The sequence below is a fragment of the Salvelinus alpinus genome, chromosome 22, assembly GCF_045679555.1.
Source record: "Salvelinus alpinus chromosome 22, SLU_Salpinus.1, whole genome shotgun sequence".
Classification (NCBI taxonomy): Eukaryota; Metazoa; Chordata; class Actinopteri; order Salmoniformes; family Salmonidae; genus Salvelinus; species Salvelinus alpinus.
In genome coordinates, this window is record NC_092107.1 from 50,796,376 (window position 1) to 50,822,354 (window position 25,979).

The following is a 25,979-nucleotide window of genomic DNA, read 5'->3' on the forward strand; positions in this document are numbered from 1 at the left end:
CCTAACCCAAGGCTGTTATAGCTGGTCTCCTAACCTAACAGGTATCCTAACCCAAGGCTGTTAAGAGTAAGTCCCCCTGTACAAAGTGCAGACAGATAGCAGACTCACTCTTCCATGGCGTGACTCTCGATGGCCACCAGGGAGTCGTAGACCTTAACAAAGTCGTTACCACAGTCCTCCTCTAGGTTGAAGGTATCAAAGTCCAGTTTGATCACGTGACCAGGGTCGGCTCTCAGCTGCCATTCGACGAAAGTGTTGGGCGGGTACGGAGTATTGGGGAAACCAGGTGACACGATTGGAACAATCTTATTCGCTCTGGTGTGTTCTGCGTACCTGTAGGATTCTGAGGAGACATTGACACTCAGAACATGTCCTAAATGGTGCCCTAGTGCCTATATAGTGCACTATTTTGGGCCAGAGCCACACATGGTTCTGACCAGAGTTTGAGAGAGGGGTAGAGAGGGATAGAGAGGGATAGAGAGGGGTAGAGAGGGGAAGAGAGGGGTAGAGAGTGGAAGAGAGGGGTAGAGAGCCACACATGGTTCTGACCAGAGTTTGAGAGAGGGGTAGAGAGTGGAAGAGAGGGGTAGAGAGTGGTAGGGAGGGGTAGAGAGGGGTAGAGAGGGGTAGAGAGGGGGGAAGAGAGGGGTAGAGAGGGGTAGAGAGGGGTAGAGAGGGGTAGAGAGCCACACATGGTTCTGACCAGAGTTTGAGAGAGGGGTAGAGAGGGGTAGAGAGGGGTAGAGAGCCACACATGGTTCTGACCAGAGTTTGAGAGAGGGGTAGAGAGTGGAAGAGGGGTAGAGAGTGGTAGGGAGGGGGTAGAGAGGGGGTAGAGAGCCACACATGGTTCTGACCAGAGTTTGAGAGAGGGGTAGAGAGGGGGTAGAGAGGGGTAGAGAGCCACACATGGTTCTGACCAGAGTTTGAGAGAGGGGGTAGAGAGGGGGTAGAGAGTGGAAGAGAGGGGGTAGAGAGGGGGTAGAGAGCCACACATGGTTCTGGTCTACTACATAAGGAATAGGGTGCCATTTCAGATGTGTCCTCATGCTAGGAGGAAAAGTACGTGGACACCTGCTCAGCAAACATCTCATTCCAAAATCACGGGCATAAATATGTTGTTGGGCCCCCCCCCTTTGCTGCTATAACAGCCTCCCCTCTTCTGGGAAGGCTTTCCACTAGATGTTGGAACATTGTTGCGGGGACTTGCTTCCATTCAGCCACAAGAGCATTAGTGATGTCGGGCGATTAGGCCTGGCTCAATTCATCCCAAATGTGTTTAATGGGGTTGAGGTCAGGGCTCTGTGCAGGCCAGTCAAGTTCTTCCACACCAATCTCGACAAACCATTTCTGTATGGTCCTTGCTTTGTGAATGGGGGCATTGTCATGCTGAAACAGGAAAGGGCCTTCCCCAAACTTGCCACAAAGTTGGAAGAACAGAATCATCTAGAATATCATTGTGTGTTGTAGCGTTAAGATTTCCCTTCACTGGAACTAAGGGGCCTGAACCATGAAAAACAGCCCCAGACCATTATTCCTCCTCCACCAAACTTTACAGTTGGCACTATGCATTGGGGCAGGTAGCTTTCTCCTGGCATCCGCCAAACCCAGATTCGCCCGTCGGACTGCCAGATGGTGAAGCGTGCTTCATCACTACAGAGAACGCGTTTCCACTGCTCCAGAGTCCAATGGCGGTGAGTTTTACACCACTCCAGCCGACGCTTGGCATTGCACATGGTGATCTTAAGCTTGTGTGCGGCTGCTCGGCCATGGAAACCCATTTCATGAAGCTCCAGACTAACAGTTATTGTGCTGACGTTGCTTCCAGAGGCAGTTTGAAACTCAGTAGTGAGTGTTGTAACCGAGGACAGATGATTTTTATGCGCTTCAGCACTCGGCGGTCCCGGTTATGTGAGCTTGTGTGGTCTACCACTTCGCGGCTGAGCCGTTGTTGCTCCTATAATATTTCCACTTCACAATAACAGCACTTATAGTTGACCGGGGGCAGCTCTAGCAGGGCAGAAATTTGACAAACTGACTTGTTGGAAAGGTGGCATCCTATGGACGGTGCCACGTAAAAAAAAATAATAAAAAAAAGTCACTGAGCTTTTCAGTAAGGCCATTCTACTGCAAATGTTTGTCTATGGAGATTGCATGGCTGTGTATTCGATTCTATACACCCGTCAGCAACGGTCGGGGCAGAAATAGTCAAATCCCCTCATTTGAAGAGGTGTCCACATACTTTTGTATATATAGTGTAATTCACAAGGAAACAACAGGATACTTAACATATATAAATGTCTGAGTCACAGAATTCCTCGTCCAGACTTTCAATTCGCTGAGGGAATTCTCTACTCAAACTGATGCAAGCAGAACAAGAACAGAGCAGAACTCACCACTGAAGGATGTTGAGAACATTCTAGAATCCAGAGCGGAGTTCATGACATCCTCAAACAACAGATCGTTGCCAGGCCTGTTGTTCGAAAAGCCCCTCTGCACCTTATCCACTACCTTGTCCATGGAGGACATGGCCTTGTCCACCGCTGCCTCCTGACCACGTGGTACTTCAAACTCTGACAGGTAGTAGGCTATCACACTGCCTTCACTGGAATACACACACATAAACCAACATTAGTCATTTCATCTAATATCTACAGTAGAATAAGTTAGAATGTCCAACACCTCGCTTCATGACACTTTTAGCTACAATGACTGCAACCAAATGCTTCCTGTAGTTGTTGATCAGCCCCTCACATCGCTGTGGATGAATATTGGCCCACTCTTCCATGGAGAACTGCTTTAACTCCGCGGCATCATTTGTTGGTTTTCAAGTATGAACTGCTTGTTTCAAGTCCTGCCACAACATCTCAGTTTGGATTAGGTCTGGACTTTGACTAGGCCGTTACAATTTCTTGCTTTTTAGCCATTTTCATGTAGACTTGATTGTGTGTTTTGGATCGTTGTCTTGCTGCGTGACCCAGCTGTGCTTCAGCTAACAGACGGACGGCCTGACATTCTCCTGTAGAATTCTCTGATACGGAACAGAATTCACGGTTCCTTCTATTAAAGCAAGTCATCCAGGTCCTGAGACAGGAAAGCCTCCCCAAACCATCACACTACCATCCACCGCCATGCTTGATCGTTGGTATGAGGTTCTTATTGTGGAAAGCAGTGTTTTGTTTTCGCCAGACATAATGGGACGTAAGAAGGTAAATCATGGCGTTATAGTCCCACGAGTTAAACACCGTCGGTATGGTCCCACGAGGTAAACACCGGCGGTATGGTCCCACGAGGTAAACACCGGCGGTATGGTCCCACGAGGTAAACACCGGCGGTATGGTTCCACGAGGTAAACACCGGCGGTATGGTTCCACGAGGTAAACACCGGCGGTATGGTCCCACGAGGTAAACACCGGCGGTATGGTACCACGAGGTAAACACCGGCGGTATGGTCCCACGAGGTAAACACCGGCGGTATGGTCCCACGAGGTAAACACCGGCGTTATAGTCCCACGAGGTAAACACCGTCGGTATGGTCCCACGAGGTAAACACCGGCGTTATAGTCCCACGAGGTAAACACCGTCGGTATGGTACCACGAGGTAAACACCGGCGGTATGGTCCCACGAGGTAAACACCGTCGGTATGGTACCACGAGGTAAACACCGTCGGTATGGTCCCACGAGGTAAACACCGGCGGTATGGTCCCACGAGGTAAACACCGGCGGTATGGTCCCACGAGGTAAACACCGGCGGTATGGTTCCACGAGGTAAACACCGGCGGTATGGTCCCACGAGGTAAACACCGGCGGTATGGTCCCACGAGGTAAACACCGTCGGTATGGTCCCACGAGGTAAACACCGTCGGTATGGTCCCACGAGGTAAACACCGTCGGTATGGTCCCACGAGGTAAACACCGGCGGTATGGTTCCACGAGGTAAACACCGGCGGTATGGTTCCACGAGGTAAACACCGGCGGTATGGTCCCACGAGGTAAACACCGGCGTTATAGTCCCACGAGGTAAACACCGGCGTTATAGTCCCACGAGGTAAACACCGGCGGTATGGTCCCACGAGGTAAACACCGGCGTTATAGTCCCACGAGGTAAACACCGTCGGTATGGTCCCACGAGGTAAACACCGTCGGTATGGTACCACGAGGTAAACACCGTCGGTATGGTACCACGAGGTAAACACCGGCGGTATGGTCCCACGAGGTAAACACCGGCGTTATAGTCCCACGAGGTAAACACCGGCGGTATGGTCCCACGAGGTAAACACCGGCGTTATAGTCCCACGAGGTAAACACCGTCGGTATGGTACCACGAGGTAAACACCGGCGGTATGGTCCCACAAGGTAAACACCGGCGTTATAGTCCCACGAGGTAAACACCGGCGGTATGGTCCCACGAGGTAAACACCGGCGTTATAGTCCCACGAGGTAAACACCGTCGGTATGGTACCACGAGGTAAACACCGTCGGTATGGTACCACGAGGTAAACACCGGCGTTATAGTCCCACAAGGTAAACACCGGCGTTATAGTCCCACGAGGTAAACACCGGCGGTATGGTCCCACGAGGTAAACACCGGCGTTATAGTCCCACGAGGTAAACACCGTCGGTATGGTCCCACGAGGTAAACACCGTCGGTATGGTACCACGAGGTAAACACCGGCGGTATGGTCCCACGAGGTAAACACCGTCGGTATGGTCCCACGAGGTAAACACCGTCGGTATGGTACCACGAGGTAAACACCGGCGGTATGGTCCCACGAGGTAAACACCGGCGGTATGGTCCCACGAGGTAAACACCGGCGGTATGGTCCCACGAGGTAAACACCGGCGGTATGGTTCCACAAGGTAAACACCGGCGGTATGGTTCCACGAGGTAAACACCGGCGGTATGGTCCCACGAGGTAAACACCGGCGGTATGGTACCACGAGGTAAACACCGGCGGTATGGTCCCACGAGGTAAACACCGGCGGTATGGTCCCACGAGGTAAACACCGGCGGTATGGTCCCACGAGGTAAACACCGGCGGTATGGTCCCACAAGGTAAACACCGGTGGTATGGTACCACGAGGTAAACACCGGCGGTATGGTCCCACAAGGTAAACACCGGCGGTATGGTCCCACAAGGTAAACACCGGCGGTGTGGTTCCACGAGGTAAACACCGGCGGTATGGTCCCACGAGGTAAACACCGGCAGTATGGTCCCACGAGGTAAACACCGGCGGTATGGTCCCACGAGGTAAACACCGGCGGTATGGTCCCAAGAGGTAAACACCGGCGGTATGGTCCCACGAGGTAAATAAGAGAACAATGCTGTAACTTGAAAGGAGAACATCCAAGGTGTAGTACATCTCTGCTCTGTTAGGGATTCAAATAGATAAACTACATGTGGATCAAAACAGGCACACAATGGTGGAAAGATCATGTAGATTATCACACTCATTCAGTTACTGTACCTGAAGGCTTGTACGGTGGAGCCAACATAGTACTTGGACAGCTGGGGCATCTTGTGGTAGAGTGTTCTCAGCTGACAAAATGAAAACAAAAACACAGGAATTAATTATCATTATTTTCTTTAATTTAGAATGAAATTATCATTATTTTCTTTAATTTAGAAGGATTGGGTGTGAATCTTGCTGCACAATTTATTTTCCTCAGGGAAAGGTGCGTTAGCTACAGGGAAAGGTGTTAGCTACAGGGCTAGGGGGAAAGGTGTTAGCTACAGGGCTAGGGGGAAAGGTGTGTTAGCTACAGGGCTAGGGGGAAAGGTGTTAGCTACAGGGAAAGGTGTTAGCTACAGGGCTAGGGGGAAAGGTGTGTTAGCTACAGGGAAAAGGGAAAGGTGCGTTAGCTACAGGGAAAGGTGTGTTAGCTATAGGGAAAGGTGTGTTAGCTACAGGGAAAGGTGTGTTAGCTACAGGGAAAGGTGCGTTAGCTACAGGGAAAGGTGCGTTAGCTACAGGGAAAGGTGCGTTAGCTACAGGGAAAGGTGCGTTAGCTACAGGGCGGGGGGGGAAAGGAGCGTTAGCTACAGGGCGGGGGGGAAAGGTGCGTTAGCTACAGGGCTTGGGGGAAAGGTGCGTTAGCTACAGGGAAAAGGGAAAGGTGCGTTAGCTACAGGGCTGGGGGGGAAAGGTGCGTTAGCTACAGGGCTTGGGGGAAAGGTGCGTTAGCTACAGGGAAAAGGGAAAGGTGCGTTAGCTACAGGGCTGGGGGGGGAAAGGTGCGTTAGCTACAGGGCTGGGGGGAAAGGTGTGTTAGCTACAGGGCTGGGGGGGAAAGGTGCGTTAGCTACAGGGCTGGGGGGAAAGGTGTGTTAGCTACAGGGCTGGGGGGGAAAGGTGCGTTAGCTACAGGGCTGGGGGGAAAGGTGTGTTAGCTACAGGGCTGGGGGGGAAAGGTGTGTTAGCTACAGGGAAAGGTGCGTTAGCTACAGGGAAAGGTGCGTTAGCTACAGGGAAAGGTGCGTTAGCTACAGGGAAAGGTGCGTTAGCTACAGGGAAAGGTGCGTTAGCTACAGGGCGGGGGGGAAAGGTGCGTTAGCTACAGGGCGGGGGGGAAAGGTGCGTTAGCTACAGGGCGGGGGGGAAAGGTGCGTTAGCTACAGGGAAAAGGGAAAGGTGCGTTAGCTACAGGGCGGGGGGGAAAGGTGCGTTAGCTACAGGGCTGGGGGGGAAAGGTGCGTTAGCTACAGGGCTGGGGGGGAAAGGTGCGTTAGCTACAGGGCTGGGGGGAAAGGTGTGTTAGCTACAGGGCTGGGGGGAAAGGTGTGTTAGCTACAGGGCTGGGGGGAAAGGTGTGTTAGCTACAGGGCTGGGGGGAAAGGTGTGTTAGCTACAGGGCTGGGGGGAAAGGTGTGTTAGCTACAGGGCTGGGGGGAAAGGTGTGTTAGCTACAGGGCGGGGGGGAAGGAGTGTTAGCTACAGGGAAAGGTGCGTTAGCTACAGGGAAAGGTGTGTTAGTTACAGGGCGGGGGGAAAGGTGTGTTAGCTACAGGGCGGGGGGGAAAGGTGTGTTACCTACAGGGCGGGGGGGAAAGGTGTGTTAGCTACAGGGCGGGGGGGAAAAGTGTGTTCGCTACAGTGCGGGGGGAAAGGTGTGTTAGCTACAGGGCTGGGGGGAAAGGTGTGTTAGCTACAGGGCGGGGGGAAAGGTGTGTTAGCTACAGGGCTGGGGGGAAAGGAGTGTTAGCTACAGGGCTGGGGGGAAAGGAGTGTTAGCTATAGGGCTGGGGGGAAAGTAGTGTTAGCTATAGGGCTGGGGGGAAAGTAGTGTTAGCTATAGGGCTGGGGGGAAAGTAGTGTTAGCTACAGGGCTGGGGGGGAAAGGTGTGTTAGCTACAGGGCTGGGGGAAGGGAGTGTTAGCTACAGGGAAAGTAGTGTTAGCTACAGGGCTGGGGGAAAGGAGTGTTAGCTACAGGGCTGGGGGGGAAAGGAGCGTTAGCTACAGGGAAAGTAGTGTTAGCTACAGGGCTGGGGGAAAGGAGTGTTAGCTACAGGGCTGGGGGGGAAAGGAGCGTTAGCTACAGGGAAAGTAGTGTTAGCTACAGGGCTGGGGGAAAGGAGTGTTAGCTACAGGGCTGGGGGGGAAAGGAGTGTTAGCTACAGGGCTGCGGGGGAAAGGAGTGTTAGCTACAGGGCTGGGGGGAAAGGTGTGTTAGCTACAGGGCTGGTGGGAAAAGTGTGTTAGCTACAGGGAAAGGAGTGCTATCTAGAGGGCTGGGGGGAAAGGAGTGTTAGCTACAGGGCTGGGGGGGAAAGGAGTGTTAGCTACAGGGCTGCGGGGGAAAGGAGTGTTAGCTACAGGGCTGCGGGGGGAAAGGAGTGTTAGCTACAGGGCTGGTGGGGAAAGGAGTGTTAGCTACAGGGCTGGGGGGGAAAGGAGTGTTAGCTACAGGGCTGGGGGGGAAAGGAGTGTTAGCTACAGGGCTGCGGGGGAAAGGAGTGTTAGCTACAGGGCTGCGGGGGAAAGGAGTGTTAGCTACAGGGCTGCGGGGGAAAGGAGTGTTAGCTACAGGGCTGGGGGGAAAGGAGTGTTAGCTACAGGGCTGGGGGGAAAGGTGTGTTAGCTACAGGGCTGGTGGGAAAGGTGTGTTAGCTACAGGGAAAGGAGTGCTAGCTAGAGGGCTGGGGGGAAAGGAGTGTTAGCTACAGGGCTGGGGGGAAAGGTGTGTTAGCTACAGGGAAAGGAGTGCTAGCTGTGAGGGCTGGGGGGAAAGGAGTGCTAGCTACAGGGCTGGGGGGAAAGGAGTGTTAGCTACAGGGCTGGGGGGGAAGGAGTGTTAGCTACAGGGAAAGGAGTGCTAGCTAGAGGGCTGGGGGGAAAGGAGTGTTAGCTACAGGGCTGGTGGGAAAGGTGTGTTAGCTACAGGGAAAGGAGTGCTAGCTAGAGGGCTGGGGGGAAAGGAGTGTTAGCTACAGGGCTGGGGGGAAAGGTGTGTTAGCTACAGGGCTGGTGGGAAAGGTGTGTTAGCTACAGGGAAAGGAGGGGGGAAAGGAGTGTTAGCTACAGGGAAAGGAGTGCTAGCTAGAGGGCTGGGGGGAAAGGAGTGTTAGCTACAGGGCTGGGGGGAAAGGTGTGTTAGCTACAGGGAAAGGAGTGCTAGCTAGAGGGCTGGGGGGAAAGGAGTGTTAGCTACAGGGCGGGGGGAAAGGTGTGTTAGCTACAGGGCTGGGGGGAAAGGAGTGTTAGCTACAGGGCGGGGGGAAAGGAGCGTTAGCTACAGGGCGGGGGGGAAAGGAGCGTTAGCTACAGGGCGGGGGGAAAGGTGCGTTAGCTACAGGGCTTGGGGGAAAGGTGAGTTAGCTACAGGGAAAAGGGAAAGGTGCGTTAGCTACAGGGCGGGGGGAAAGGTGCGTTAGCTACAGGGCTGGGGGGGAAAGGTGTGTTAGCTACAGGGCTGGGGGGAAAGGTGTGTTAGCTACAGGGCTGGGGGGGAAAGGTGTGTTAGCTACAGGGAAAGGTGCGTTAGCTACAGGGAAAGGAGCGTTAGCTACAGGGAAAGGTGCGTTAGCTACAGGGAAAGGTGCGTTAGCTACAGGGAAAGGTGCGTTAGCTACAGGGCGGGGGGAAAGGTGCGTTAGCTACAGGGCGGGGGGGAAAGGAGCGTTAGCTACAGGGCGGGGGGGAAAGGAGCGTTAGCTACAGGGCGGGGGGAAAGGTGCGTTAGCTACAGGGCTGGGGGGAAAGGTGGCGTTAGCTACAGGGAAAAGGGAAAGGTGCGTTAGCTACAGGGCGGGGGGAAAGGTGCGTTAGCTACAGGGCTGGGGGGGAAAGGTGCGTTAGCTACAGGGCTGGGGGGAAAGGTGCGTTAGCTACAGGGCTGGGGGGGAAAGGTGCGTTAGCTACAGGGCTGGGGGGAAAGGTGCGTTAGCTACAGGGTTTGGGGGGGAAAGGTGTGTTAGCTACAGGGCTGGGGGGAAAGGTGTGTTAGCTACAGGGCTGGGGGGAAAGGTGTGTTAGCTACAGGGCTGGGGGGAAAGGTGTGTTAGCTACAGGGCTGGGGGGAAAGGTGTGTTAGCTACAGGGCGGGGGGGGAAGGAGTGTTAGCTACAGGGCTGGGGAAAGGTGCGTTAGCTACAGGGCGGGGAAAGGTGTGTTAGTTACAGGGCAGGGGGGAAAGGTGTGTTAGCTACAGGGCGGGGGGGGAAAGGTGTGTTAGCTACAGGGCGGGGGGAAAGGTGTGTTACCTACAGGGCGGGGGGGAAAGGTGTGTTAGCTACAGGGCTGGGGGGAAAAGTGTGTTCGCTACAGTGCGGGGGAAAGGTGTGTTACCTACAGGGCTGGGGGGAAAGGTGTGTTAGCTACAGGGCGGGGGGGAAAGGTGTGTTAGCTACAGGGCTGGGGGGAAAGGAGTGTTAGCTACAGGGCTGGGGGGAAAGGAGTGTTAGCTACAGGGCTGGGGGGAAAGGTGTGTTAGCTACAGGGCTGGGGGGGAAAGGAGTGTTCGCTACAGGGCTGGGGGGAAAGGTGTGTTAGCTACAGGGCTGGGGGGAAAGGTGTGTTAGCTACAGCTACAGGGCTGGGGGGGAAAGGAGTGTTCGCTACAGGGCTGGGGGGAAAGGTCTGTTAGCTACAGGGCTGGGGGGAAAGGAGTGTTCGCTACAGGGCTGGGGGGAAAGGTGTGTTCGCTACAGGGCTGGGGGGAAAGGAGTGTTCGCTACAGGGCTGGGGGGAAAGGTGTGTTAGCTACAGGGCTGGGGGGAAAGGAGTGTTCGCTACAGGGCTGGGGGGAAAGGTGTGTTCGCTACAGGGCTGGGGGGAAAGGAGTGTTCGCTACAGGGCTGGGGGGAAAGGAGTGTTCGCTACAGGGCTGGGGGGAAAGGTGTGTTAGCTACAGCTACAGGGCTGGGGGGGAAAGGAGTGTTCGCTACAGGGCTGGGGGGAAAGGAGTGTTCGCTACAGGGCTGGGGGGAAAGGAGTGTTAGCTACAGGGCTGGGGGGAAAGGAGTGTTCGCTACAGGGCTGGGGGGAAAGGAGTGTTAGCTACAGGGCTGGGGGGAAAGGAGTGTTCGCTACAGGGCTGGGGGGAAAGGAGTGTTAGCTACAGGGCTGGGGGGAAAGGAGTGTTCGCTACAGGGCTGGGGGGAAAGGAGTGTTCGCTACAGGGCTGGGGGGGAAAGGAGTGTTCGCTACAGGGCTGGGGGGAAAGGAGTGTTAGCTACAGGGCTGGGGGGAAAGGAGTGTTCGCTACAGGGCTGGGGGGGAAAGGAGTGTTAGCTACAGGGCTGGGGGGAAAGGAGTGTTAGCTACAGGGCTGGGGGGAAAGGAGTGTTAGCTACAGGGCTGGGGGGGAAAGGAGTGTTAGCTACAGGGCTGGGGGGGAAAGGAGTGTTAGCTACAGGGCTGGGGGGGAAAGGAGTGTTCGCTACAGGGCTGGGGGGAAAGGTGTGTTAGCTACAGCTACAGGGCTGGGGGGGAAAGGAGTGTTCGCTACAGGGCTGGGGGGAAAGGTGTGTTAGCTACAGGGCTGGGGGGAAAGGAGTGTTCGCTACAGGGCTGGGGGGAAAGGAGTGTTCGCTACAGGGCTGGGGGGGAAAGGAGTGTTCGCTACAGGGCTGGGGGGGAAAGGAGTGTTCGCTACAGGGATGGGGGGGAAAGGAGTGTTAGCTACAGGGCTGGGGGGAAAGGAGTGTTCGCTACAGGGCTGGTGGGAAAGGAGTGTTCGCTACAGGGCTGGTGGGAAAGGTGTGTTAGCTACAGCTACAGGGCTGGGGGGAAAGGAGTGTTAGCTACAGGGCTGGGGGGAAAGGTGTGTTCGCTACAGGGCTGGGGGGAAAGGAGTGTTCGCTACAGGGCTGGGGGGAAAGGAGTGTTAGCTACAGGGCTGGGGGGAAAGGAGTGTTCGCTACAGGGCTGGGGGGAAAGGTGTGTTCGCTACAGGGCTGGGGGGGAAAGGAGTGTTCGCTACAGGGCTGGGGGGAAAGGTGTGTTAGCTACAGGGCTGGGGGGAAAGGAGTGTTCGCTACAGGGCTGGGGGGGAAAGGAGTGTTCGCTACAGGGCTGGGGGGAAAGGTGTGTTAGCTACAGGGCTGGGGGGAAAGGAGTGTTCGCTACAGGGCTGGGGGGAAAGGTGTGTTAGCTACAGGGCTGGGGGGAAAGGAGTGTTCGCTACAGGGCTGCGGGGGAAAGGAGTGTTCGCTACAGGGCTGGGGGGAAAGGTGTGTTAGCTACAGCTACAGGGCTGGGGGGGAAAGGAGTGTTCGCTACAGGGCTGGGGGGAAAGGAGTGTTAGCTACAGGGCTGGTGGGAAAGGTGTGTTCGCTACAGGGCTGGGGGGAAAGGAGCGTTAGCTACAGCTACAGGGCTGCGGGGGAAAGGAGTGTTAGCTACAGGGCTGGGGGGAAAGGAGTGTTAGCTACAGGGCTGGTGGGAAAGGTGTGTTAGCTACAGGGAAAGGAGTGCTAGCTAGAGGGCTGGGGGGAAAGGAGTGTTAGCTACAGGGCTGGGGGGGAAAGGAGTGTTCGCTACAGGGCTGGGGGGAAAGGTGTGTTAGCTACAGGGCTGGTGGGAAAGGTGTGTTAGCTACAGGGCTGGTGGGAAAGGTGTGTTAGCTACAGGGAAAGGAGTGCTAGCTAGAGGGCTGGGGGGAAAGGAGTGTTAGCTACAGGGCTGGGGGGAAAGGAGTGTTAGCTACAGGGCTGGGGGGAAAGGTGTGTTAGCTACAGGGCTGGGGGGAAAGGTGTGTTAGCTACAGGGCTGGGGGGAAAAGGAGTGTTCGCTACAGGGCTGCGGGGGAAAGGTGTGTTAGCTACAGGGCTGGGGGGAAAGGAGTGTTAGCTACAGGGCTGGGGGGAAAGGAGTGTTAGCTACAGGGCTGGGGGGAAAGGAGTGTTCGCTACAGGGCTGGGGGGGAAAGGAGTGTTAGCTACAGGGCTGGGGGGAAAGGAGTGTTAGCTACAGGGCTGGGGGGAAAGGAGTGTTAGCTACAGGGCTGGGGGGGAAAGGAGTGTTAGCTACAGGGCTGGGGGGAAAGGAGTGTTCGCTACAGGGCTGGGGGGAAAGGTGTGTTAGCTACAGCTACAGGGCTGGGGGGGAAAGGAGTGTTCGCTACAGGGCTGGGGGGAAAGGTGTGTTAGCTACAGGGCTGGGGGGAAAGGAGTGTTCGCTACAGGGCTGGGGGGGAAAGGAGTGTTAGCTACAGGGCTGGGGGGGAAAGGAGTGTTCGCTACAGGGATGGGGGGAAAGGAGTGTTCGCTACAGGGCTGGGGGGAAAGGAGTGTTAGCTACAGGGCTGGGGGGAAAGGAGTGTTCGCTACAGGGCTGGTGGGAAAGGAGTGTTAGCTACAGGGCTGGGGGGAAAGGTGTGTTAGCTACAGCTACAGGGCTGGGGGGAAAGGAGTGTTCGCTACAGGGCTGGGGGGAAAGGTGTGTTAGCTACAGGGCTGGGGGGGAAAGGAGTGTTCGCTACAGGGCTGGGGGGAAAGGAGTGTTAGCTACAGGGCTGGGGGGAAAGGAGTGTTCGCTACAGGGCTGGGGGGAAAGGTGTGTTCGCTACAGGGCTGCGGGGGAAAGGAGTGTTCGCTACAGGGCTGGGGGGAAAGGTGTGTTAGCTACAGGGCTGGGGGGAAAGGAGTGTTCGCTACAGGGCTGGGGGGGAAAGGAGTGTTCGCTACAGGGCTGGGGGGAAAGGTGTGTTCGCTACAGGGCTGGGGGGAAAGGAGTGTTCGCTACAGGGCTGCGGGGGAAAGGAGTGTTAGCTACAGGGCTGGGGGGGAAAGGAGTGTTCGCTACAGGGCTGCGGGGGAAAGGAGTGTTCGCTACAGGGCTGGGGGGAAAGGTGTGTTGCTACAGCTACAGGGCTGGGGGGGAAAGGAGTGTTCGCTACAGGGCTGGGGGGAAAGGAGTGTTAGCTACAGGGCTGGGGGGAAAGGAGTGTTCGCTACAGGGCTGGGGGGAAAGGAGTGTTGCTACAGCTACAGGGCTGCGGGGGAAAGGAGTGTTAGCTACAGGGCTGGGGGGGAAAGGAGTGTTAGCTACAGGGCTGGGGGGGAAAGGAGTGTTCGCTACAGGGCTGGGGGGAAAGGAGTGTTAGCTACAGGGCTGGGGGGAAAGGAGTGTTAGCTACAGGGCTGGGGGGGAAAGGAGTGTTCGCTACAGGGCTGGGGGGGAAAGGAGTGTTCGCTACAGGGCTGGGGGGAAAGGAGTGTTCGCTACAGGGCTGCGTGGGAAAGGAGTGTTCGCTACAGGGAAAGGAGTGCTAGCTAGAGGGCTGGGGGGAAAGGAGTGTTCGCTACAGGGCTGGGGGGAAAGGAGTGTTAGCTACAGGGCTGCGGGGGAAAGGAGTGTTAGCTACAGGGCTGGTGGGAAAGGTGTGTTAGCTACAGGGCTGGTGGGAAAGGAGTGTTCGCTACAGGGCTGGGGGGAAAGGAGTGTTAGCTACAGGGCTGCGGGGGAAAGGAGTGTTAGCTACAGGGCTGGTGGGAAAGGTGTGTTAGCTACAGGGCTGGTGGGAAAGGAGTGTTCGCTACAGGGCTGGTGGGAAAGGTGTGTTAGCTACAGGGCTGCGGGGGAAAGGAGTGTTAGCTACAGGGCTGCGGGGGAAAGGAGTGTTAGCTACAGGGCTGCGGGGAAAGGTGTGTTAGCTACAGGGCTGCGGGGGAAAGGAGTGTTAGCTACAGGGCTGGGGGGGAAAGGAGTGTTAGCTACAGGGCTGCGGGGGAAAGGAGTGTTAGCTACAGGGCTGGTGGGAAAGGAGTGTTAGCTACAGGGCTGGGGGGAAAGGAGTGTTAGCTACAGGGCTGGGGGGAAAGGAGTGTTAGCTACAGGGCTGGGGGGGAAAGGAGTGTTAGCTACAGGGCTGGTGGGAAAGGTGTGTTAGCTACAGGGCTGGTGGGAAAGGAGTGTTCGCTACAGGGCTGGGGGGGAAAGGCCCCCAGGACTGCAGTTGCCCATCCCTGTTCTAAATAATATGCGGTAGGATTAGTACACAGTATGCAGATGTAGTAAGGAGCAGGCAAGACAGATTTCAGACACGGCCAAGGTGTTCTCTGACCTGTTTAACGACCTGTTCGGCCAGCGCTCTGTACTCAGTGCTGGTTGAGTTTTCATAGGTATCCTCAAACGCCTGATTAGTGATCCTCATAGACCCGCTGTACATCTTCTTGATACGCATGTCCTTACGATCTACAGGGAGTAATCAAGAAAGACAGAGAAACAGTCAACAACCAGCTATTCCTAATGGTTTCAAAACTATTTACATAAAAATGACAAGTGGTTCTGTGGATGGAGTAGAGCCAGAACTCTCCTGACCCTGGGGCCTGATCAGGAGAAACTCTGAGCCCGATGAAAGAGCTTTATCTGGCAGAACTCTCCTGACCCTGGGGCCTGATCAGGACAAACTCTGAGCCCGATGAAAGAGCTTTATCTGGCAGAACTCTCCTGACCCTGGGGCCTGATCAGGACAAACTCTGAGCCCGATGAAAAGGCTTTATCTGGCAGAGCAGAAAGGATGTAGGGAGGGGTAGAGAGGGGTAGAGAGTGGTAGAGAGGGGTAGAGAGTGGAAGAGAGGGGTAGAGAGTGGAAGAGAGGGGTAGAGAGTGGTAGAGTGGTAGAGAGGGGTAGAGAGTGGAAGAGAGGGGTAGAGAGTGGAAGAGAGGGGTAGAGAGTGGTAGGGAGTGGAAGAGAGTGGTAGAGAGGGGTAGAGAGTGGTAGAGAGGGGTAGAGAGTGGAAGAGAGGGGTAGAGAGTGGAAGAGAGTGGAAGAGAGGGGTAGAGAGTGGAAGAGAGGTGTAGAGAGTGGAAGAGGTGTAGAGAGTGGAAGAGAGGGGTAGAGAGTGGTAGAGAGGGGTAGAGAGTGGTAGAGAGTGGAAGAGAGGGGTAGAGAGGGGTAGAGAGGGGTAGAGAGGGGTAGAGAGGGGTAGAGAGGGGTAGAGAGTGGAAGAGAGTGGAAGAGAGTGGAAGAGAGGTGTAGAGAGGTGTAGAGAGTGGTAGAGAAGGGTAGAGAGTGGTACAGAGGTGTAGAGAGGGGTAGAGAGTGGTAGAGAGTGGAAGAGAGGGGAAGAGAGAGGAAGAGAGTGGAAGAGAGGTGTAGAGAGTGGAAGAGAGTGGAAGAGAGGGGAAGAGAGGGGAAGAGAGTGGAAGAGAGTGGTAGGGAGTGGTAGAGAGTGGTAGAGGTATTTTTCAATGCAAAAAAAATAATGCACCAAACATCTTAGTTAGATGTCAAATTATCTTAGATGAATTCTGACTATTTTGAGGAACTGGCTACGGCATCACAAAATGGACAAATAGTACTATTGACGCTGTTCTCTCATTTTTCAAGGGAAGTATGCGAGCGCACTCGTTCGGCTAGGAGCCTTAAGGCTACTCCCAGTGGAAGAGAGAGGAGAAGAGAGGGGGCAGGGCTACTCCCAGTGGAAGAGAGAGGAGAAGAGAGGGGGAAGGGCTACTCCCAGTGGAAGAGAGAGGAGAAGAGAGGGGGCAGGGCTACTCCCAGTGGAAGAGAGAGGAGAAGAGAGGGGGCAGGGCTACTCCCAGTGGAAGAGAGAGGAGAAGAGGGGGGGCAGGGCTACTCCCAGTGGAAGAGAGAGGAGAAGAGAGGGGGCAGGGCTACTCCCAGTGGAAGAGAGAGGAGAAGAGAGGGGGCAGGGCTACTCCCAGTGGAAGAGAGAGGAGAAGAGAGGGGGCAGGGCTACTCCCAGTGGAAGAGAGAGGAGAAGAGAGGGGGCAGGGCTACTCCCAGTGGAAGAGAGAGGAGAAGAGAGGGGGCAGGGCTACTCCCAGTGGAAGAGAGAGGAGAAGAGAGGGGGCAGGGCTACTCCCAGTGGAAGAGAGAGGAGAAGAGAGGGGGCAGGGCTACTCCCAGTGGAAGAGAGAGGAGAAGAGAGGGGGCAGGGCTACTCCCAGTGGAAGAGAGAGGAGAAGAGAGGGGGCAGGGCTACTCCCAGTGGAAGAGAGAGGAGAAGAGAGGGGGCAGGGCTACTCCCAGTGGAAGAGAGAGGAGAAGAGAGGGGGCAGGGCTACTCCCAGTGGAAGAGAGAGGAGAAGAGAGGGGGCAGGGCTACTCCCAGTGGAAGAGAGAGGAGAAGAGAGGGGGCAGGGCTACTCCCAGTGGAAGAGGGAGGAGAAGAGAGGGGGCAGGGCTACTCCCAGTGGAAGAGAAGGAGAGAGAGGGGGCAGGGCTACTCCCAGTGGAAGAGAGAGGAGAAGAGAGGGGGCAGGGCTACTCCCAGTGGAAGAGGGAGGAGAAGAGAGGGGGCAGGACTACTCACAGTGGAAGAGAGAGAAGAAGAAGAGAGGGGGCAGGGCTACTCCCAGTGGAAGAGAGAGGAGAAGAGAGGGGGCAGGGCTACTCACAGTGGAAGAGAAGAAGAGGGGGCAGGGCTACTCCCAGTGGAAGAGAGAGGAGAAGAGAGGGGGCAGGACTACTCACAGTGGAAGAGAGAGGAGAAGAAGAGAGGGGGCAGGGCTACTCACAGTGGAAGAGAGAGGAGAAGAGAGGGGGCAGGGCTACTCCCAGTGGAAGAGAAGAAGAGAGGGGGCAGGGCTACTCCCAGTGGAAGAGAGAGGAGAAGAGAGGGGGCAGGGCTACTCACAGTGGAAGAGAAGGAGAGAAGATGGGAGGGGGCAGGGCTACTCACAGTGGAAGAGAAGGAGAGAAGAAGAGAGGGGGGCAGGGCTACTCACAGTGGAAGAGAAGAAGAGAGCGGGCAGGGCTACTCCCAGTGGAAGAGAAGGAGAGAAGAAGAGAGCGGGCAGGGCTACTCACAGTGGAAGAGAGAGGAGAAGAGAGGGGGCAGGGCTACTCACAGTGGAAGAGAAGGAGAGAAGAAGAGAGGGGGCAGGGCTACTCACAGTGGAAGTGCCAGACCAGTAGGCCGGTCATAAGGGCGATGACAGCAGCGAAGATAACGATGCCGGTCACAGCCCCGACTCTCCCTGGTCCTTTCTTCTTCTCTAACTTCTTACTGTCAGCTGCTGGGAGGAACGTCACATCCTGGTCCCAGTCCCTGTCCTGAGAGAGGAGAGAGAGGGGGACGTAAGACACTGTCATGCCGACAAGATGCCATGTAGATATTAGGAATATACAACAATCTTAAATCTGAGACCTGGAAACCATGCTTATACGTTTGACAGCCTTGAGCCTTCAATTGTATAAAAACATCCAAAAACAAAGACCTATAGCATATTGCTTTTGAATGCATTGGTGAGGCTCTACGCCGACACGCTGGTGAGGCTCTACGCCGACACGCTGGTGAGGCTCTACGCCGACACGCTGGTGAGGCTCTACGCCGACACGCTGGTGAGGCTCTACGCCGACACGCTGGTGAGGCTCTACGCCGACACGCTGGTGAGGCTCTACGCCGACACGCTGGTGAGGCTCTACGCCGACACGCTGGTGAGGCTCTACGCCGACACGCTGGTGAGGCTCTACGCCGACACGCTGGTGAGGCTCTACGCTGGTGAGGCGCTCCGCTGGTGAGGCTCTACGCTGGTGAGGCTCTACGCTGGTGAGGCTCTACGCCGACACGCTGGTGAGGCTCTACGCTGGTGAGGCTCTACGCCGACACGCTGGTGAGGCTCTACGCCGACATGCTGGTGAGGCTCTACGCCGACACGCTGGTGATACCTCCTCTCAGTTTCTCCTAAAAAGCAAGATAGAGACTAAGTGCCTAACTGAATTAGATCAACATGTAAGGTACATGTGACCTGTGTCGAGGCCAGTCATGTGACCTGTGTCGAGGCCAGTCATGTGACCTGTGTCGAGGCCAGTAGGTGTGTTTCAGAATTGTGACCACTGTGTTGCGACGTATCACTGACTGACACACAGACCACTGTATACTGTACCGGACACAAGTCAGGAGGAATCAGTAGGGCTAGCGTCAATACACGGCTAATATATCTACACTATTATGGAAATATATGCAACAAAATTTAGCTTTCTGAATGACGTTTTAAGTTTTCACCACGAGCAAATTATTAGGATGATTATCGAAAAAATATGAGTGAGCGAGAGACAGACAGACAGACAAACAGACACAGACAGAAAGAGAGACAGCGAGAGACAGAAAGAGAGACAGCGAGAGACAGAAAGAGAGACAGCGAGAGACAGAAAGAGAGACAGCGAGAGACAGAAAGAGAGACAGCGAGAGACAGACAGACAGACAGCGAGAGACAGACAGACAGCGAGAGACAGACAGACAGCGAGAGACAGACAGACAGACAGACAGCGAGAGACAGACAGACAGACAGAGAGACAGCGAGACAGCGAGAGAGAGAGAGAGAGAGAGACAGACAGCGAGAGAGAGAGAGAGAGACAGACAGAGTGGGTGGGGGGGTGGGGAGGAACAGTTTCACTGAGTTAAATGTTGCCAAACCTGCTAGGAGGGAGCAGGCTGCTAGATGTGGGAGGTCACCACTAAGCACTCGGTCAAATAACTAGAGAGCCTCACTTCAGATAGAAGGTTTTTGAGTTTTGTTGGCTCTTTGCTTATTCTAAGACTATGAAAAGCGAATACATAAAGTAACAACGCTCTATTTTGGGATTCAACAACACTGTTTAACCTAAAGAAGTTATATTGGCTTATAGCCAACGTCAACAACACCTCAAGTGACTCAACACCCAGCCTGACAGACAGACTGCCTGACTACAATGACCCACAATGCTCTCTGTGCCAAGACTGCTGTTGGCTCAGACCCAAACACTACAACGCTTACACGGCATCTTCTTTGCCAATAATATTCTCCCTGGGTGGGTCATTCCAAATCAAAACGCACAGGTGGGTCATTCCACCTCAAAAAGCTCGTAACCCACCGTCTCCGATTTAAAAATAAATAGTTTCTGTCGTTAGAAACACGGGTCTAGCATTCCTGAAACATTATTTTGTTAAAATATCATTTGATATGAGAAGATAATTGATTTGAACTCAAAATACACATATAATCTTCAATAAATATAGTACTTAAAAAAATATATATTTAACCTTTATTTAACCAGGTAGAACTGGTTCTCATTTACAACTGCGACCTGGCCAAGATAAAGCAAAGCAGTGCGACAAAAACAACACCAGAGTTAAACAAACACACAATAGAAAAATCTATGTACAGTTTGAACAGATCAGGGAGGTAAGGCAATAAATAGGCCATAGAGGCGAAATAATGACAAGTTAGCATTAACACTGGAGTGATAGATGTACAGATGAAGCTGTGCAAGTAGAGATACTGGGGTGCAAAGGAGCAAGATAAATAACAGTATGGGGATGAGGTAGTTGGGTGTGCTATTTAAAAATGGGCTATGTACAGGTGCAGTGATCTGTGAGCTGCTCTGACAGCTGGTGCTTAAAGTTAGTGAGGGAAATATAAGTCTCCAGCTTCAGTGATTTTTGCAATTCGTTCCAGTCATTTGGCAGCAGAAGACTGGAAGGCGGCCAAAGGAGGAGTTGGCTTTGGGAATGACCAGTGAAATATACCTGCTGGAGCGCGTGCTGCTATGGTGGCCAGTGAGCTGAGATAAGGCGGGGCTTTACCTAGCAAAGACTTATAGATGACCTGGAGCCAGTGGGTTTGGCGATGAAAATGTAGCGAGGGCCAGCCAATGAGAGCATATAGGTCGCAGTGGTGGGTAGTATATGTGGCGGATGGCACTGTGATAGACTACATCCAATTTGCTGAGTAGAGTGTTGGAGGATATTTTGTAAATGACATCGCCGAAATCGAGGATCGGTAGGATAGTCCATTTTACAAGGGTATGTTTGGCAGCATGAGTGAAGGATGCTTTGTTGCAAAATAGGAAGCCGATTCTAGATTTAATTTTGGATTAGAGATGCTTAACGTGATTCTGGAAGGAGAGTTTACAGTCTAACCAGACACCTAGGTATTTGTAGTTGTCCACATATTCTAAGTCAGAACCGTCCAGAGTAGTGATGCTAGTTGGGCGGGCAGCGATCGGTTGAAAAGCATGCATTTAGTTTTACTAGCATTTAAAAGCAGTTGGAGGCCATGGAAGGAGTGTTGTATGGCATTGAAGCTCGTTTTGAGGTTAGTTAATTAACACAGTGTCCAAAGAAGGGCCAGAAGTATACAGAATGGTGTCGTCTGCGTAGATGTGGATCAAAGAATCACCAGCAGCAAGAGCGACATCATATATATACACAGAGAAAAGAGTCGGTCCGAGAATTGAACCTTGTGGTACCCCCATAGAGACTGCCAGAGGTCCGGACAACAGGCCCTCCGATTTGACACACTGAACTCTGTCTGAGAAGTAGTTGGTGAACCAGACGAGGTAGTCATTTGAGAAACCAAAGCTATTGAGTCTGCCGATAAGAATGCGGTGATTGACAGAGTCGAAAGCCTTGGTCAGGTCGATGAAGACGGCTGCACAGTACTGTCTTTTCTCGATGGCGGTTATGATATCGTTTAGGACCTTGAGCGTGGCTGAGGTGCACCCGTGACCAGCTCGGAAACCGGATTGCATAGTGGAGAAGGTACAGTGGGATTCAAAATGGTCGGTGATCTGTTTGTTGACTTGGCTTTCGAAGACTTTAGAAAAGCAGGGCAGGATGGATATAGGTCTGTAGCAGTTTGGGTTTAGAGTGTCTCCCGCTTTGAAGAGGGGGATGACCGCGGCAGCTTTCCAATCTTTGGGGATCTCAGACGATACGAAAGAGAGGTTGAACATGCTAGTAATAGAGGTTGCAACAATTTCGGCGGAACATTTTAGAAAAAGAGAGGGTCCAGATTGCCTAGCCCGGCTGATTTGTACAGGTCCAGATTTTGCAGCTCTTTCAGAACATCAGCTATCTGGATTTGGGTGAAAGAGAAAATGGGGGAGGCTTGGGCAAGTTGCTGTGGGGGGGGTGCAGGGCTGTTGACCGGGGTAGGGGTAGCCAGGTGGAAAGCATGGCAAGCCGTAGAAAAATGCTTAATGAATTTCTCAATTATCAATGGATTGCATTCATCGTAGCTGGGATTTTAACAAGGCTAATCTAAAAACAAAACTCCCTAAATTCTATCAGCATATCGATTGTGCTACCAGGGCTGGTAAAACCTTGGATCATTGTTATACTAACTTCAGCGACGCATATAAGGCCCTCCCCCGCCCTCCTTTCGGAAAAGCTGACCACGACTCCATTTTGTTGCTTCCAGCCTACAAACAGAAACAACAAGCTCCCGCGCTCAGGTCTGTTCAACGCTGGTCCGACCAATCTGATTCCACGCTTCAAGACTGCTTCGATCACGCGGATTGGAATATGTTCCGCATTGCGTCCAACAACAACATTGACGAATATGCTGATTCGGTGAGCGAGTTCATTAGAAAGTGCATTGACGATGTCGTACCCACAGCAACGATTAAAACATTCCCAAACCAGAAACCGTGGATTGACGGCAGCATTCGCGTGAAACTGAAAGCGCGAACCACTGCTTTTAACCAGGGCAAGGTGACCGGAAACATGACCGAATACAAACAGTGTAGCTATTCTCTCCGCAAGGCAATCAAACAAGCTAAGTCCCAGTACAGAGACAAAATAGAGTCGCAATTCAACAGCTCAGACACAAGAGGTATGTGGCAGGGTCTACAGTCAATCACAGATTACAAAAAGAAAACCAGCCCCGTCGCGGACCAGGATGTCTTGCTCCCAGACAGGCTAAATAACTTTTTTGCTCGTTTTGAGGACAATACAGTGCCACTGACACGGCCCGCTACCAAAACCTGCGGGCTCTCCTTCACTGCAGCCGAGGTGAGTAAAACATTTAAACGTGTTAACCCTCGCAAGGCTGCAGGCCCAGACGGCATTCCCAGCCGCGTCCTCAGAGCATGCGCAGACCAGCTGGCTGGTGTGTTTACGGACATATTCAATCAATCCTTATCCCAGTCTGCTGTTCCCACATGCTTCAAGAGGGCCACCATTGTTCCTGTTCCCATGAAAGCTAAGGTAACTGAGCTAAACGACTACCGCCCCGTAGCACTCACTTCCGTCATCATGAAGTGCTTTGAAAGACTAGTCAAGGACCATATCACCTCCACCCTACCGGACACCCTAGACCCACTCCAATTTGCTTACCGACCCAATAGGTCCACAGACGACGCAATCGCAACCACACTGCACACTGCCCTAACCCATCTGGACAAGAGGAATACCTATGTGAGAATGCTGTTCATCGACTACAGCTCAGCATTTAACACCATAGTACCCTCCAAACTCGTCATCAAGCTCGAGACCCTGGGTCTCGACCCCGCCCTGTGCAACTGGGTCCTGGACTTCCTGACGGGCCGCCCCCAGGTGGTGAGGGTAGGTAACAACATCTCCACCCCGCTGATCCTCAACACTGGGGCCCCACAAGGGTGCGTTCTGAGCCCTCTCCTGTACTCCCTGTTCACCCACGACTGCGTGGCCATGCACGCCTCCAACTCAATCATCAAGTTTGCGGATGACACTACAGTGGTAGGCTTGATTACCAACAACGACGAGACGGCCTACAGGGAGGAGGTGAGGGCCCTCGGAGTGTGGTGTCAGGAAAATAACCTCACACTCAACGTCAACAAAACAAAGGAGATGATTGTGGACTTCAGGAAACAGCAGAGGGAGCACCCCCCTATCCACATCGACGGGTCAGTAGTGGAGAAGGTGGAAAGTTTTAAGTTCCTCGGTGTACACATCACGGACAAACTGAATTGGTCCACCCACACAGACAGCGTTGTGAAGAAGGCGCAGCAGCGCCTCTTCAACCTCAGGAGGCTGAAGAAATTCGGCTTGTCACCAAAAGCACTCACAAACTTCTACAGATGCACAATCGAGAGCATCCTGTCGGGCTGTATCACCGCCTGGTACGGCAACTGCTCCGCCCACAACCGTAAGGCTCTCCAGAGGGTAGTGAGGTCTGCAGAACGCATCACCGGGGGCAAACTACCTGCCCTCCAGGACACCTACACCACCCGATGTCACAGGAAGGCCATAAAGATCATCAAGGACAACAACCACCCAAGCCACTGCCTGTTCACCCCGCTATCATCCAGAAGGCGAGGTCAGTACAGGTGCATCAAAGCAGGGACCGAGAGACTGAAAAACAGCTTCTATCTCAAGGCCATCAGACTGTTAAACAGCCACCACTAACATTTAGCGGCCGCTGCCAACATACTGACTCAACTCCAGCCACTTTAATAATGGGAATTGATGGAAATTATGTAAAAATGTACCACTAGCCACTTTAAACAATGCCACTTAATATAATGTTTACATACCCTACATTACCCATCTCATATGTATATGTATATACTGTACTCTATATCATCTACTGCATCTTGCCATCTTTATGTAATACATGTATCACTAGCCACTTTAAACTATGCCACTTTATGTTTACATACCCTACATTACTCATCTCATATGTATATACTGTACTCTATTGCCCACTGAAGTTGGATACGATGCTGAACTGCAGTCAAGTCAAGACTCTGGTGAGGATGACGAGAACGCAGATGAGCTTCCCTGAGACGGTTTCTGTCAGTTTGTGAAAACAGTTTCATCAGCTGTCCGGGTCGTTGGTCTCAGACAATCCTGCAGGTGAAGAAGCCGAATGTGGAGGTCCTGGGCTGGCGTGGTTAAACGTGGTCAGTGGTTGTGAAGCCGTTTGGACGTACTGCCAAATTCTCTAAAACGACGTTGGAGGCGGCTTATGGTAGAGAAATTAACATTAAATTATGTGGCAACAGCTCTGATGGACATTCCTGCAGTCAGCATGCCAATTGCACACTCCCTCAAAACTTGGAGACATCTGTGGCATTGTGTTTTGTGACAAAACTGCATATTTTAGAGAGGCCATTTATTGTCCCCAGCACAAGGTGCACCTGTGTAATGATCATGTTGTTTAATCAGCTTCTTGATATGCCACACCTGTAAGGTGGATGGATTATTTTAGCATAGGATAAATGCTCACTAACAGTGATGTAAACAAATTGGTGCACAAAATGTGTGAGAAATAAGCTTTTTTGTGCGTATGGAACATTTCTGGGATATTTTATTTCAGCTCATGATACCAACACTGTTGCGTTTATACATTTGTTCAGTATAGATTACAACATCACTACTCTGAAGGGATTAAAACGTTTAAGTCACACCCTCTCCGCGTCCTTCACAGTAATAACTGTACATCGACTAGTTCCCTGACAACGGGATCGGTGAATCACCGTGTAGTGGTTTCTGATTGGTTAATTAAATTCCACTCCCACTCCTTTCTACAGCTTTTTAACACAGAGCTAAATTTAGGTCCAAGAGTTTTTCCTGACAGTGTATGCTATAACTAGGGCCCGGAGTTCGTAGCAATTGTAGCTATCCTGCATCACATGACCTTTTAGTGACTACAACTCAATCTATACAGACTCTTCATATTGACATGAAGAGCCTGGTTCCTCTCTAGGTTTCTTCCTGGGTTCTGGCCTTTCTAGGGAGTTTTTCCTAGCCACCGTGCTTCTACACCTGCCATTGCTTGCTGTTTGGGGTTTTAGGCTGGGTTTCTGTACAGCACTTTGAGATATCAGCTGATGTAAGAAGGGGCTATATAAATACATTTGATTTGACATGCCATGAAATTTGGTCTTCAGAGACCAACGGTTAGCCTGAAAACAACCCCACTACATAGACACGGTCTTTTAACACCGTCAGTTGCTACCACACCCTCAGGTAGAGATAGACGTGATGGAAGCCTGTCTTTAGCTCAGAGAACATTACAGTGAGAGACCCACAGATGTGTAGCCTTCAGGTGTGTACATTCTCTTACCATTGTATAGGCAGGGAAGGCCCCCCCCCCCCATCTCACTCTAGCTCTGCTGCCCCCACCAAAATAGTCAAACCTTTTATTGGTTTCATTGTCAATGAACTATGTTAGTGCCCGATTGCTTGGAAGACTGCAGTGAATGCATGGGACTGATGATAGAATATTCTATCAGATCTCTCTTTAGCGACGAGCAGACCAGGGCCACAAAGCCAATTTACAAAGCAAATGAATGACCAGGCTGGCTTTATCAGGCCAATGAATGACCAGGCTAGCTTTATCAGGCCAATGATTGATCAGGCTAGCTTTATCAGGCCAATGAATGATCAGGCTGGCTTTATCAGGCCAATGAATGATCAGGCTGGCTTTATCAGGCCAATGATTGATCAGGCTGGCTTTATCAGGCCAATGAATGATCAGGCTGGCTTTATCAGGCCAATGAATGATCAGGCTGGCTTTATCAGGCCAATGAATGATCAGGCTGGCTTTATCAGGCCAATGAATGATCAGGCTGGCTTTATCAGGCCAATGAATGATCAGGCTGGCTTTATCAGGCCAATGAATGATCAGGCTGGCTTTATCAGGCCAATGAATGATCAGGCTGGCTTTATCAGGCCAATGAATGATCAGGCTGGCTTTATCAGGCCAATGAATGATCAGGCTGGCTTTATCAGGCCAATGAATGATCAGGCCAATGAATGATCAGGCTGGCTTTATCAGGCCAATGAATGATCAGGCTGGCTTTATCAGGCCAA

General features: G+C 52.9%; 1 protein-coding gene across 1 annotated transcript in view; it reads right to left on the bottom strand.

Annotated features, from left to right (window-relative positions):
* st14a (ST14 transmembrane serine protease matriptase a) overlaps window positions 1-25,979 on the bottom strand; it is a 62,561-nt gene that overhangs the window by 34,603 nt on the left and 1,979 nt on the right. The window contains exons 2-6 of the mRNA XM_071360281.1: window positions 17,311-17,470; window positions 14,510-14,640; window positions 5,471-5,541; window positions 2,397-2,605; window positions 109-343 (exon numbers count right to left, since the gene is read on the bottom strand). Of these exons, the coding sequence (XP_071216382.1) occupies window positions 109-343; window positions 2,397-2,605; window positions 5,471-5,541; window positions 14,510-14,640; window positions 17,311-17,470 (806 nt within the window). The remainder of the gene's footprint in view (window positions 1-108; window positions 344-2,396; window positions 2,606-5,470; window positions 5,542-14,509; window positions 14,641-17,310; window positions 17,471-25,979) is intronic.